This window comes from Leucoraja erinacea, chromosome 12 (assembly GCF_028641065.1).
Source record: "Leucoraja erinacea ecotype New England chromosome 12, Leri_hhj_1, whole genome shotgun sequence".
Lineage (NCBI taxonomy): Eukaryota > Metazoa > Chordata > Chondrichthyes > Rajiformes > Rajidae > Leucoraja > Leucoraja erinaceus.
In genome coordinates, this window is record NC_073388.1 from 20,803,176 (window position 1) to 20,816,784 (window position 13,609).

The 13,609-nt window shown below is 39.7% G+C and overlaps 1 protein-coding gene across 2 annotated transcripts in view; it reads left to right on the plus strand.

Moving 5' to 3' along the window:
* The window catches only part of sash3 (SAM and SH3 domain containing 3), a 56,140-nt gene extending 42,735 nt beyond the window's left edge, over window positions 1–13,405 (plus strand). Inside the window, exons 6-8 of one of the 2 annotated variants that reach the window (XM_055643746.1) lie at window positions 1,566–1,772; window positions 8,407–8,557; window positions 12,358–13,405. In XM_055643746.1, the coding sequence (XP_055499721.1) occupies window positions 1,566–1,772; window positions 8,407–8,557; window positions 12,358–12,542 (543 nt within the window). In that variant the 3' untranslated portion in view covers window positions 12,543–13,405. Of the gene's footprint in view, window positions 1–1,565; window positions 1,773–8,403; window positions 8,558–12,357 lie in introns of both variants that reach the window. The other variant, XM_055643745.1, reaches the window with a different exon arrangement.
* Window positions 13,406–13,609: the final 204 nt, after the last annotated feature.

The window sequence follows — 13,609 nt, forward strand, 5'->3', positions numbered from 1 at the left end:
CTCCCTGTCCTTTTACCCTTTTTGCAATTGTGTATTTTGCATAGTATTGCCCCTTCCAATTCATCCCACCAAAATACAACACCTCACATTTATCAGCATTAAATTTCATTCACCAATCTGTCCATATCATCTTGAAATATATACCTAATATCTTTACAATTTACTATAACTTAAAGGTGTCTATCTTTGAGTACTATTCTTTCCTAATGCTTGCCCAAATTTCAATCCATGCTGAACCAACCTTTTGGATCACATCATACCAAAGAATCTTAGGCAATACAAATAGGTATTTCCTTCATTGATTCTGACTATAAATTTAATTAAAAAATCAAGTTAGTTTGACGCAATTTATCTTTTACAAAATGTATGTTGGCTTTATCTATTCAATTCACACTTCTCTAAATGATTATCATGTTGTCTATGATTACTGTTTTGAGAACTTTCTCCCTCTTGAGATTAAACTGATTGACCTGCAGTTACTAGGTTTATACCTCTTCCCTTTTTTTTCCGATAAGGTGTAGTGCTTGAAATAATCCCTTCCTCTGACATCAGCCTGCAGTCTACAGACACCTTATGGCCAGGGTTTCTGCAATTTCTTCGCTTACTTTCTTCGGTGAACTTGGACGAATCCCATCTGGACAAAGTAGTTTATCTACTTTAAGTGCAACTAACTTTTCTACAGTCTCTTCTTTATGTTCTTTCGCTCATTTAGAATCTAAATCACATTATCCTTTGCTGAGACTGCAGCAGCATGTTCTTCCTTGGTGACCCTTCACTATGTCTTATGCCTCCATGTAAATTTCCTTTGATCGCTGGTTGGCCCCACCTCCCTTTTAACAACTCATTTTCTAACAAATATTCATATTAAAATATTTGTGATTTATTTTTGTTTGCTGCTTGTATTTTTACAAGCTCTCTACATGCCTCTTCTTTTCTCCTTTTTTACTTGCCCTCTATTTTTTTATAAAACACTAGTGCTAGCAAATTGGCTCATTGCATTTGTTATTTTCTGCTGCTCTATCGTAGTCCTGCTTTTGGTCATCCACACAACACTGGTTTCACTTTCCATATCCTGTCCCTTCTCTGTGACATTATACAGACCGTAGCTAGAGCATCATCTATTTAAATGCCTCCCATTATAGATTATATTTCTACCCATCACGTTTTTAATCCCAATTCCTTTAGGTCCTCTCCTTTTACCTCTTCTTTATCTTGAGGAGTCTCCTTTACCTAGAGATGATTTTTTTTATTTTTCTCATTCAATTAATCTTCTGATATCATAGAGCAATCTCTTTCTCTAAACTTTGCTAGAACTGAGCACCAATGCAATTATCAGCCCTGTACAGAACACACAACAATTCCATGCCCACCCACCTCACAACAGCATTATTATTTTGGTAATAACATAATGCAGCCTTATGTGCATAAATGAATACATGGAAAGATTACAACATGAATAGTAATTATTGGACGAGGAAGCGATAGGGCTCATTTCCGTTTGCAAATAACATGCATGGACTTTAACCTTGTTCCATTTATCTAACTTATTTTCTATTTACTAACAGAAAGGAGATATCATTGACATTATTGAGAAACCACCAGTAGGGACATGGACTGGCATGCTGAAAAACAAAGTAGGATCCTTTAAATTTATTTACGTGGATATTCTTCCAAATGAAGTAGAACAACCTAGGAGATCAAGACTGTTCACCAAGAGCAAAAGGCCGAAGCCCAAGAACCTGCAAGAGTTATTGGACAGAATTAATCTACAGGTGAGACACTTTACACCGTTGGCATTAGAGAATTCATGGGTTTAAATTTACACTGCGAGGGGGTTAAATTCAGTGAAATCCCTATCACTTCCAGAAGGCAACTATAAAGTGCCAACTTTAATGTTCAGCAAAAGCATATTCAGGTTTGTGTAAAGTTAACGGCAGCTGCAACTTGCCATTAAAATGTAAAGCAACTCCTGTGGTTCATTTAAAGTCAGGCATACCACATCAATATTCATTGCTATAACACCCATTGGTAATAGAGATAGAATTTGTAAATAGACTTATTTAGTCAGTCAATGGTCAACTAAAACAGCCAGTGGTCAACTGTGCATTGCAAGTCATACGGTCACAATGTACATTGCAAATACAACATTCACTCCCTACACAAGCAATAATGCATAGTTACATTGATAAATTCAATGACCAGCACGTCTATGAGAACACCACCACCTGCAGGATGCTATCTAAATTACACACCACCCTGACCCAGAAACATGTCACCAATCCTTCCTCGTTGCTGGATCTCCAATCTGAACCTCACCGGCCAATGACTCGAGGGGTACGGCTTCATCAGAGGACTGCAATTGTTCATGAATTTACCTCACTACCAACTTCTCAGTCCCAATCAGAGATGTACAAGACATTGGTGAGGCCGCATTTGGAATGTCTTGTTCAGTTTTGGAATGATGTTGTTAAGCTGGAAAGAGTACAGAGAAGATTTATGAAGATGTTGCCAGGACATGAGGTCCTGAGTTAAAGGGAAAGGTTGGACAGGTTTAGGACTTGGAGTGCAGGAGGATGAGGGGGTGATCTTATAGAGATATATAAGATCTTGAGTGGAATAGATAGGGTAAACGCACAGTCTTTTACCCAAAGTAGGGGAACAAGAACCAGAGGACATAGGTTTAAGGTGAGATAAGAAAGATTTAATAGGAACCTGAGGGACACCTTTTTCACACTAAGGAAGGTGGGTATATGGACCAAGCTGCTGGGGGAGGTCGTTGAGGCAGGTAGTATAGGTAATACTGTATAACAACATTTAAAGGACATTTGGACAGGTACATTTATAAGGAAAGGTTTGTAAGGATATAGGGCAAATGTATGCAGTTTGGACTAACATAGGTGGGCATATTCATCAGCATGGGCAAGTTGGGCTTAAGGGCCTGTTTGTGGGCTGTATGACTCCATGTAGAATCAATGCTGGACCCCTTACAGGGAACATCTCCTCCTATGAATGAATCAGTAGAAACAAATAAATACCGACAGCTCATAACTGCTTTCTACTCTCCCAGTGGAAATGATTTCTTGAGAATTCAGGCTAACAGATGCACCCAAATGAAACTATGTCATGAGAACGAGATAATGTGCCATTTTGGGAAAAGTCAAAAGGGGCCAAACTCTCAGTAGGGCATTACTGGTGTAATGCACTGTATAAAGAGAAATTCAGCTTGACATTTTAGGTTACCAGAAACTCTGGCACTTGCACCAGCTATGACAGGGACCAGCAACCCCCAGAAGATGACCTACCCTCTGTTCAACCAGATGGAATCATATTACTAGCGACTGCCAAAAAAACCTCCACACTCTACATATTTCCTCTGGAGACTTCAAGGTCGTAACCTGAAACGCATCCAGGATCTATCTGGCAACTGCCTGTGAGCAGATAAGGACCATGTTGGTGGATTGTCAACAGGACATTACTTTCCCCTGTGTGAAACTGTCCAAGACGAGTGTACATTGGCGTTGTCTCTCTGATTTCATATACTTATGCAAGGAATTTCACCCATTCAATCATTGTGTTCTGTCTATCAGTTTGTGGCTCCCAATGCTTTAAGACAGTACAATGGCAATTTCCACTTGCATTAAGAATTCCACCCAAAAATGTGAAACAAAATAATAAACATGAATTAATTCTATTAAAAAAAAGCAGGACCTCATCATATAGCTTTATTGATGAACACTCACATGCACGTCCTTGAGTAGCTAGAAACAATTAACTTTTCAATTGTCTGTGGTGCTATATGGAGCTACCCTTGACTTTAGCAGAGGTTGAGGTAGGCAGATCAGACCTCTGCTCTGAGGGTCGAGATACTATTGGTTGTATCTGGGTTTTGGAGCTGAGGAGGGGCCCACCACCAACTGTCTTTGTTGGCTCTCATCAGGTACAGACACAAGAGAGAAAAGTGTTCAGGGTTTGGGGTTGAGGGCAGTGCAAGAAAAGACAACTGCCCCACTAATAATTACAACACACCTTTCTAATGTGATGGTTATATGCACATATGTTCACCTTGTAACACTTTGTAACAAGATGAATTTCTGTGCCTGCCCAAGAAAATTGGTTATCCTTCCAACGCAAATGGCACTGAATCTGGTTGTATTGTTCCAACCATTACTCCAAGGAACTTGATAGAAATAAGAAATTGGGGAGCTGAATAGTTTAGTACATTGTACCAAGTTTTGTGTTTGCTCTTTGTGTATTCTGCTTCTGTTTCAAAATACTCTGCTCAAGGCAGGTGTGGAATAACAGTGAGAGCTATATATTCCTTTTCTAGTTTCAAGATTGTCAGAAGGGGAAACTGAGGTTGCATTTCCTTTCCAGGTTAAATGGCAAAAAACAGCTTTTCAAGTAGAAACAAATAATTTAAAAGAGCAGTATACAAGCAAGCAAAAATTTAAAACAGAACAAAATAGAAAATGCTGTAAACACGGCACGTCGGGCAGCCAGAAACAGAATTCCTTTCAAATTCCCCTTCACAAGTTATAGAGTAGAATAAGGCCATTTGGCCCATCGAGTCTACTCTGCCATTCAATCATGAATGATCTCTGCCTCCTAATCCAAGTTTCCTGCCTTCTCCCCATAACCCTTGACACCCGTTCTAATCAAGAAATCAATGATCTTTCAACAGAACCATTGAATAGATAAAAGGATCTGAGGAAAGTTCAGTGAGAAATGATTAGTAGAGGTTGGTGCAGTTGAAGAAAGTAAGAGTTGGTGACTATGTGATGCTCCACCGAGAGCTTTTCAGTGTACTACATCTAGATCCAGATTAGTATCGTAAAAGGACAGTCTCCAACTACACAGTTCTTCCTCAACATGACATTAAAGTGAATTCAAACTGACATTTTTAAGACATGAATGGGGCTCACGCCAAAGTGATAGATGGAGATAAATATTTGGAATAAATCGCTGTCATCAAATCATTTCAACATTCAAGACAACCCAGAAATGTATTCTGTGATATTGAGACAGAGAATAGATTGCAAACTTCAGGACTTCGCCCGACATCATTGTGCAAGCTGACCATGTCTCCTATGTTTCTCTTTGTTGTCAAACTAGAAAATGGAAAAGGAAATATCCGTCAAATTGAAGGAGATTGTTATAAATTTTCCACTGACATCTTTGGAAAAAAGAGCTGCCTTAAATGAGGTTCCAATTTGCAAGCATTCCTGCCAGTTTTAAAAGGGTGTCAAAACAAAAGGCTGTTAAATTTCTTTCAGCGGTGATTTTACATCCTCATTTAGTCAAATGCATATCACATTTGCAATTCAGTAGCTCCTTAAACAGAGAAGCTGCAAATTGTGATGCAGGGGACTTGTCTAACATGCAATAAATTGATGTGGCAAATCAAAACACATTCAACAGAAGGTTTGAGTCCTCAATATTTATTGAAATACATTTCTACACATCTGGCACAGGTTAACAAGCAGCGTGATAAATGAGAGATGGTGGAAGTGGAAGTGAAAGTGGGAGATTATGACAATCTGAGCAGCATTAGCAAGTGTTTTCAAAATGGAACCAAGGGCAAAGAGTAGGTGGGGAATGGGAAGAGTAGATGGGAAATAGCAAATGTGAACATGGGAAGAGAAGATGTTAAAGATGTTTTTATGATGGTTACAACTGGATTTATATGAATGGAAATTAGCAAAAACCAAAAATGTCGGAGGCAAGTAGAGTAAGCAGGAAAGGCATTGCTGGATGAGATGATCACCCAATCTAGGCTGCAGACAGATTGGAAAGATGGAAAACAATTATACAAAGTGCTGGAGTAACTCAGCAGGTCAGGCAACATCTGTGGACCACATGGATGAGCAATGTTTCAGGTTGGGCCCCTTCTTCAGACTGATGGATGTGGGGGGGGGGGGGGGGGGGGGGGGGTTGTCTGGCAAGTGATGGGTAGATATTGTAGGAAGGAACTGCAGATGCTGGTTTAAGCCAAAGATAGACACAAAATGCTGGAACAACTCAACAGGACAGGCAGCATCTCTGGATAGAAGGAATGGGTGACGTTTCAGGTCGAGACCCTTCTTCAGACTGAGTCGGGGAGAGGGAGATACAGAGATAAGGGTGCCAAGGGTTACTTGAAGTTAGAGAAGTCAATAATCATACCGCTGGGATGTAAGCTGCCCAAGTAAAATATGAGGTGCTGTTCCTCCAATTTGCACAGGGCCTCACTCTGATAATGGAGGAGGCTCAGGACAGAAAGGTCAGTGCGGTAATGGGAAGGGGAATTAAAGTTTTTCGCAAGCGGGAGATCAGGTAGATTTAGGGAAACTGAGCGGAAGTGTTCAATGAGACGATTGCTGAGCCTGCGCTTGGTCTCATCTATGGAGTCCACACCTGGAACAGTGGATACAATCGATGAGGTTGGAGGAGGTACAAGAAAGAGGTTCACCTGAAAAGACTGTTAGGGTCCTTGGATGGAATTGAGGAAGGGAGGTATAGGGACAGGTGTTGCACCTCCTGAGGTTGCAGGGGAAAGTACCTGGTGAGGGGGTGGTTTGGGTGGGAAGGGATGAGTTAACCAAGGAATTGAGGAGGGAACGGTCTCTGCAGAAGGCGGAAAAGAGTGGAGGTGGGAAGATGTGGCTGGTGGTGGGATCCCATTGGAGGTGGCGAAAATGTTGGAAGATTATGTAATGTATGCGACGGCTGATGGGGTGAAAGGTGAGGACCAGGGGGAATCTGTCCCTGGTGCGGCTGGGGGGAGGGGGAGGAAGAGTGGAGCTGCGGGTGATGGGTGGACACAGATAACAGAGGGCTTTTGATTGGCAGCTCCTAGTGTCTTCAGTGATGGAAGGTGGGATGGTGTTGGAGGGAGGGTGTGTGACTTACCCTGGTCACTTACAAATAATTAATTTGCCACTTTAAGAAAAATCTTTCAATGCTGTACCACGGGATGAAAATGTGAAGAGCATCAAACAAGGTGTTGCAGAGAACCTGAGCACTGATTGGGGAAATTAAAAAGATGTTTGTGGAAGGAGAAGGAGATTGGAATGCGGGTGATAGTATTCATTGATAGAAAGATTGATGGCGGTTTTCTCTGGAGAGAAATATTTTAAGTCTCTGCACTCCTACAATTTCAGTTTCTCACACATTCCTGATTTTACCTTCTGCAGTAGGACTGTTATGGTCATGATGCAGGCAGGGTTGCTGCCCTAATGTTCTAGGGACTCCTGTGTAATTGAGTGCACATTCTCCCTGCGCCCCCAGGTGCTCCAGTTACCTCCCATTTTTATAGTTTAATTGTCTACTGCAAACTATCCCTTAATATACGCAAGTGGAATGTTGATGGGCATGTTAGAGAGAATAAGTTACAGAGGTGCAGAGAAATGGGGCAGCACAGTGGCGCAGCGGTAGAGTTGCTGCCTTACAGTGCAAGAGATCAGGGTTTGGTCCTGACTAGCTGTGCTGTCGACACGGAGTTTGTACGTTCTCTTTATGACCACGTGGGTTTTCTCTGGGTGCTCTGGTTTCCTTCCACATTTCAAAGGCGTGTAGGTTCGTAGGTTAATTGGCTTCTGTAAATTGTCCCCAGTGTGTAGGATAGAACTAGTGTATGGGTGATTGCTGGTCATCATGGAACCTGTGGGCTGAAGGGCCTGTTTCCATGCTGTATCTCTTAAATAAAAATAAGGAGAGGTTGAATAGAAATGATGGGAATGCCAGGAGTTAGTTATTAATTTATGTGAATCTAATGGGCTGAATGGACTCCATCTGTGACTTAACTAAGTACTTGCTTCTGTGTTTTCACCGCATTAGGAATGCAATCCTGAACACACACACATACATTATAAATATATATATACACACACACATTATAAATATATATATATATATATATATATATACACACATATATATATATACACACACACACATTATAAATACACACACACACACACACACACACATATTTATTTATTTCCCTCTCCCCCATCTCTCCCTCTAAGCTGCATGCAATCTTCTTCGATCAAGTCTTTGGTTACCTGTCTTGCCACGTCTTCTTGTGGCTGAGTAGTAACGTGCAGCAAGTGTTGTTCTTTAGAGAAGGTATCTAAAGAAACAGCACATTGTCTGCTAACCAACATCCCTTCATGAACCAAATCAGACTATTCCACCCATTTGCATACAGCTTTTGCATCCGTTATTTTAGGGGGGTTTTTTTGGAACGTTGATTTGTGTAAATGATGCAAGGAAGTTGTTTTTTTTAATGTTCCAAATAGCTTATTATGAAATTACTGGAAATATTTAAAAAATACTTATATATGCTGTAAAATTGCATGTGAATTTGTTCATTTCTCCAGCATTTTGCAATATCATTATGCTGGATCTTTTGTCCCTCTGTAGCAGGAGCTTACTTCCACTTTGCTGTTGAATGGTTACCAGACTCTTGATGACTTTAAAGAGCTGAAAGAGACACATCTGAATGAACTGAATATCCTGGACCCTGAGCAGAGAGCCAAATTACTCACAGCTGCTGAGCTACTCATGGACTATGACAGTAGGTTGATTTTTTTTGCCTCCGAATAAACCAAGAACCTACAATGATTGGTGGCATCACCAGTTGGTGGAAGCTCAATTAGCAGAAATCATTGAACTCCTCCGCAATCAGCCACTCCTTCCTTGTGAAAGACTGAAGGATTTAGTTTTGATTGGATTGTTTTTAAATCAAATCAATCAAATTACAATGTTTGCTAAAAACATCCACATTTAAAAATTAGATATTGTTGAAAATAAAATTGACAGTTCAAGCCTAGTTCTAATGTTTAACCTGCTCTTTCTATTAAAGGCAAAGTATTGGACAGTGAATCCAAGAAAGGTTTAAAGATCCACTAGGATCAAAAACATTGATTTTGATAAAAAATCATGAAACGTCACTCCAGGGATGCTTTCTGTCCCGCTGAGTTACTCCAGCTTTTTGTGTCTAAACCATCATCTGCAGTTCCTTCTTACATACTCTGATTTTAAATCTGATTCACACTGTTTCACTCTTCAACTCGTGCAAGTTCTAGCACAGATTAATGAATAATGGCCAGACTAAGCAAGATCATGAATACAATCAAGAGAGAGAATAATGAGAGAAGAGATATAAACAGGATGCATCCACTAATCAAATTCCCTGCTGATATTGCCATTTCTGCCCACTCTCACCAACTGTATTGTTACCATAACTCTCCAACCTTAGACCGACTATTCAGCATAGAAGATGATGAATTTTACTAATTTCAGAATAGTATTCTGCTGCAGAATTTTGAAATATATTTCACATCTATCAAATCAAATGTAACAAACAGATATAAGCAGTAGGATCTTGCATTCAGCAATTGAGCTGAATTTTGGCCTGGTTCCCCATATTTTGATTATAAAGACACTTTGGTCAGAACGCTAAAATACTTCCAGATTTAAAATCTAACCATAGCAACTTTTACATCCACCTAAATTAGCCCATCAGGTTCTTGTTGTAACATTTTGTGAATAGAGCATACTTGTGGCAATCTTTAATTCCCTGGTGCTGCATTGACGTGTTAGCCTCAATTGGCACTTGAATCCTAAAGTGAGGCTTAAACAAACAAAGTTATGACTCAGAAACAAAAGTACCAGAAGAGCTGCCAAGTTGATTGCATTTTAGTATTGTAGTACATGATATCATTAGCCATTGATAATAGGTTTTAATCCAAGTTGAATCTGCAGCAGATGCGTGTTTAATGTTGGATTAAACCAGGCATTGTCAAGTTGTCTAGTTCTATTCCAGAGTTCCTCTGAAATAGAATGCTTCCTGAAAGAAACCCAGCCCAAAAAGGGACGGGACAGCTTTCATTACTGATTAAAGCTAGTGTTACATTGTGCACAATTCTCCCTTTAACCGTATGATCATGCAGAAGAATATTGTCCAATGCTTTCCAGTTGCAGGCTATTCTAGTAACAGAAATCAACACAAAAAGAATCCTGTCGCCATGCCAACTCCTTGAAAGAGCAATCAAATTAGATCCAATCTCTGATTTAACCCAGAATAATAATTAATTTATAGATAACAACATTGTACATCGACTTTAAAAAAAAAAAAAAAAAATTTTTTTTTTTTAATTTTTACTAGAAGTAGACATATTATAAAGTATAGTTACATTTTAAAGTAAGAAGACTTTTCATATACGTCAGTCATACATTATTAAAAGTACATCGACTTTTAAGTATTTTTAGATTATAAAAGTGGATCTTTTATTTTAATATTGCTCTTCAAATTCAGATTTCTTTTCTACAATTTTGTAAAACATTATTTCCTGGTGATATTTTAATACAAGTAGCAGTATTTTAATACCACGTGTATACTCTTAAAAACAAACAATTTTTCCCATCAGAAAGTTATGTGATATTGATCGATTAAAAACATTGGTAGACTGATGGCTGATAAATCCCCAGGGCCTGATGGTCTATATCCCAGGGTACTTAAGGAAGTGGCTCTAGAAATCGTGGATGCATTGGTGATAATTTTCCAATGTTCTATAGACTCTGGATCAGTTCCTGTGGATTGGAGGGTAGCTAATGTTAACTTTTTAAGAAAGGCGATGGAGAGAAAACGGGGAATTATAGACCAATTAGCCTGACATCGGTGGTGGGGAAGATGCTGTAGTCAATTATAAAAGATGAGATAGCCGCACAGTTGGATAGCAGTAACAGGATCGGTCCGAGTCAGCATGGATTTACGAAGGGGAAATCACGGAATGTTCTGGAATTTTTTGAAGATGTAACTAGGAAAATGGACAAGGGAGAGCCAGTGGATGTAGTGTACCTGGACTTTCAGAAAGCATTTGATAAGTTCCCACATAGGAGATTAGTGGGCAAAATTAGGGCACATGGTTTTGGGGGTAGAGTGCTAACAAGAAGTGGTTGACAGACAGGAAATAAAGAGTAGGGTCCCTTTCAGAATGGCAGGCAGTGACTAGTGGGGTACCGCAAGGCTCGGTGCTGGGATCGCAGCTATTTACAATATACATCAATGATTTGGATGAAGGGATTCAAAGTAACATGAGCAAATTTGCAGATGACACAAAGCTGGGTGGCACTGTGAACTGTGAGGAGGATGCTATGAGAATGCAGGGTGACTTGGACAGGTTGGGGGAGTGGGCAGATGCAAGGCAGATGACGTTTAATGTGGAGAAATGTGAGGTTATCCACTTTGGTAGCAAAAACAGTAAGGCAGATTACTATCTAAATGGCGTCAAGTTGGGAAAAGGGGAAGTACAACGGGATCTGGGGGTCTTTGTGCATCAGTCTATGAAAGTAAGCATGCAGGTACAGCAGGCAGTGAAGAAAGTGAATAGCATGTTGGCCTTTATAAGACGAGGAATCGAATATAGGAGCAAAGAGGTCCTTCTGCAGTTGTACAGAGCCCTAGTGAGACCACACCTGGAGTCTTGTGTGCAGTTTTGGTCCCCTAATTTGAGGAATAACATTCTTGCTATTGAGGGAGTGCAGCATAGGTTTACAAGGTTAATTCCCGGGATGGCGGGACTGTCATATGCTGAGAGAATGGAGCAGCTGGGCTTGTACACTCTGGAGTTTAGAAGGATGAGCGGGTATCTCATTGAAACATATAAGATTGTTAAGGGCTTGGACACACTAGAGGCAGGAAACATGTTCCCGATGTTGGGGGAGTCCAGAACCAGGAGCCACAGTTTAAGAATAAGGAGTAAGCTATTTAGAACAAAGACAAGGAAACACATTTTCTCACAGAGAGTGGTGAGTCTGTGGGCAGTGGAGGCAGGTTATCTGGATGCTTACAAGAGAGAGCTAGGTAGGGCTCTTAAAAATAGCGGAGTCAGGGGATATGGGGAGAAGGCAGGTACGGGGAACTGATTGGGGATGATCAGCCATGATCACATTGAATGGCGGTGCTAGCTCGAAGGACCAAATGGCCTACACCTGCACCTATTGTCTATTGTCCATTGTACCTTACACAACAATGGTGAATATAATCAATATTTATGTGTTTAAAATTTGATGGAGTGAATTGATTCACACATTTCATTTCTGATCCGACTACAGTTTGATCAAGGATGCCATAGTGGGCTAAAACTAATCGAGAATGGAATACCTCTTTAAACATGGGACAGAAGTACCACAGTGGTTTCCTACATTATAACTAGGCTGTAATGTGGGAAACCTTTAGTACAAGCTGAAGAAGATTGCTTGATGAATACATTTGCACTGTTGAAATTACATAGTTTAAGAGCTTTGTTGTTCTGTTGGCTGACAACTGAGAATAGCTATATAATGCTCATATGCTCGATGCATTCTTTACAGCTGGAATTGAGACAGAAGAGCAAGAAGAGAATACTGATGCACAACTCTCAAGCTCAGGTCCGCTGTGTGATATTCCACGGGACTCAGGCTGCTACGAAAGTTCGGAGAATTTAGAGAGTACACCAGAAGATTCAGAATTAAGTATCACTGAGGAGCAAATCCCAGAGCCTCCCGCTGAAATTTGAGCCACATCATTCAACCTCATGCAATGGACTATTAAGGTTGACATGCAGGGGCTTCAACAACGCAAAACACAGTAGCTTGAAATCTGCAACTCTTGTATCAAGCCACAACATATTAAATCATAATTGAGGAATGCTGTTAATAGGAAAACATTTTTTATTTTGTTTATTGTTTATTCTATGTTTTCCTGCATGATATTCAGCTTTAGAAATATTTGGGAATATTTTGTTGGAATTTGTGTGGTAGAAATCTTATGCATGATCAAAATGGGATTCTGTTCTCTGGGGATTAAAGGACTGACAGAAGTGAGTTCTCCTTGTAAAGGAAGCACTTCATCTGCACATGTTTGCCCATTTATTTTAATAATTTGTATTTCTTTAGTTGAAGCTGATTCAATAGAACATTGAAGATGTAAAGATAATTTCAAAATCCCCATTATCAACAGGGGCCATGTTCATTGATCAGAAATGTTTGAGCAAATTGACAACAGTGTTTTGATCCACTAAGCCAGTGGACAAAATAGCACAAGTCATCTTGAAGTTTTCTATAAAGCCATCCTCTCAAGATGGCAATCACATAATGCACCTGTGGTTCTTTTAATGACAAATGGGCTCCTGGTGGTAGGTGCAATCATATAAAAATGATGAGCTATGCATTTTATGTATAGTTCATGAATGGATCATTCATCATTTTGAAATTCAACTAGTTTTGATTGAAGATTTTGTATGATGCCAGCCTAACTTTGAAATGTGATTTTTTTTAATAGGTCTGTAGCTTATCTTTATATTTTTCTACTTAATTTTAGAACTGGAGTGTACTTTAGTTTCAATAAAGCATTTATTTGGTTAAGATTTATCAGTTTTCAAAAGTTTTTTCATTTTTGTTATTTGTCGATCTAAAATATCAGCAAGTATGGGGAAATTAAGACATAGATAACATATCTCCTCAAAACTGTGCCACTGTTTAATAAGAAAATGGGTAGAGCAATACATTTAGAGACAGAGAATTGCAGATGCTGAAATCCTGAGCAAAAAACACTAAGTGCTGGAGTAACTCAGCAGGCCTGCCT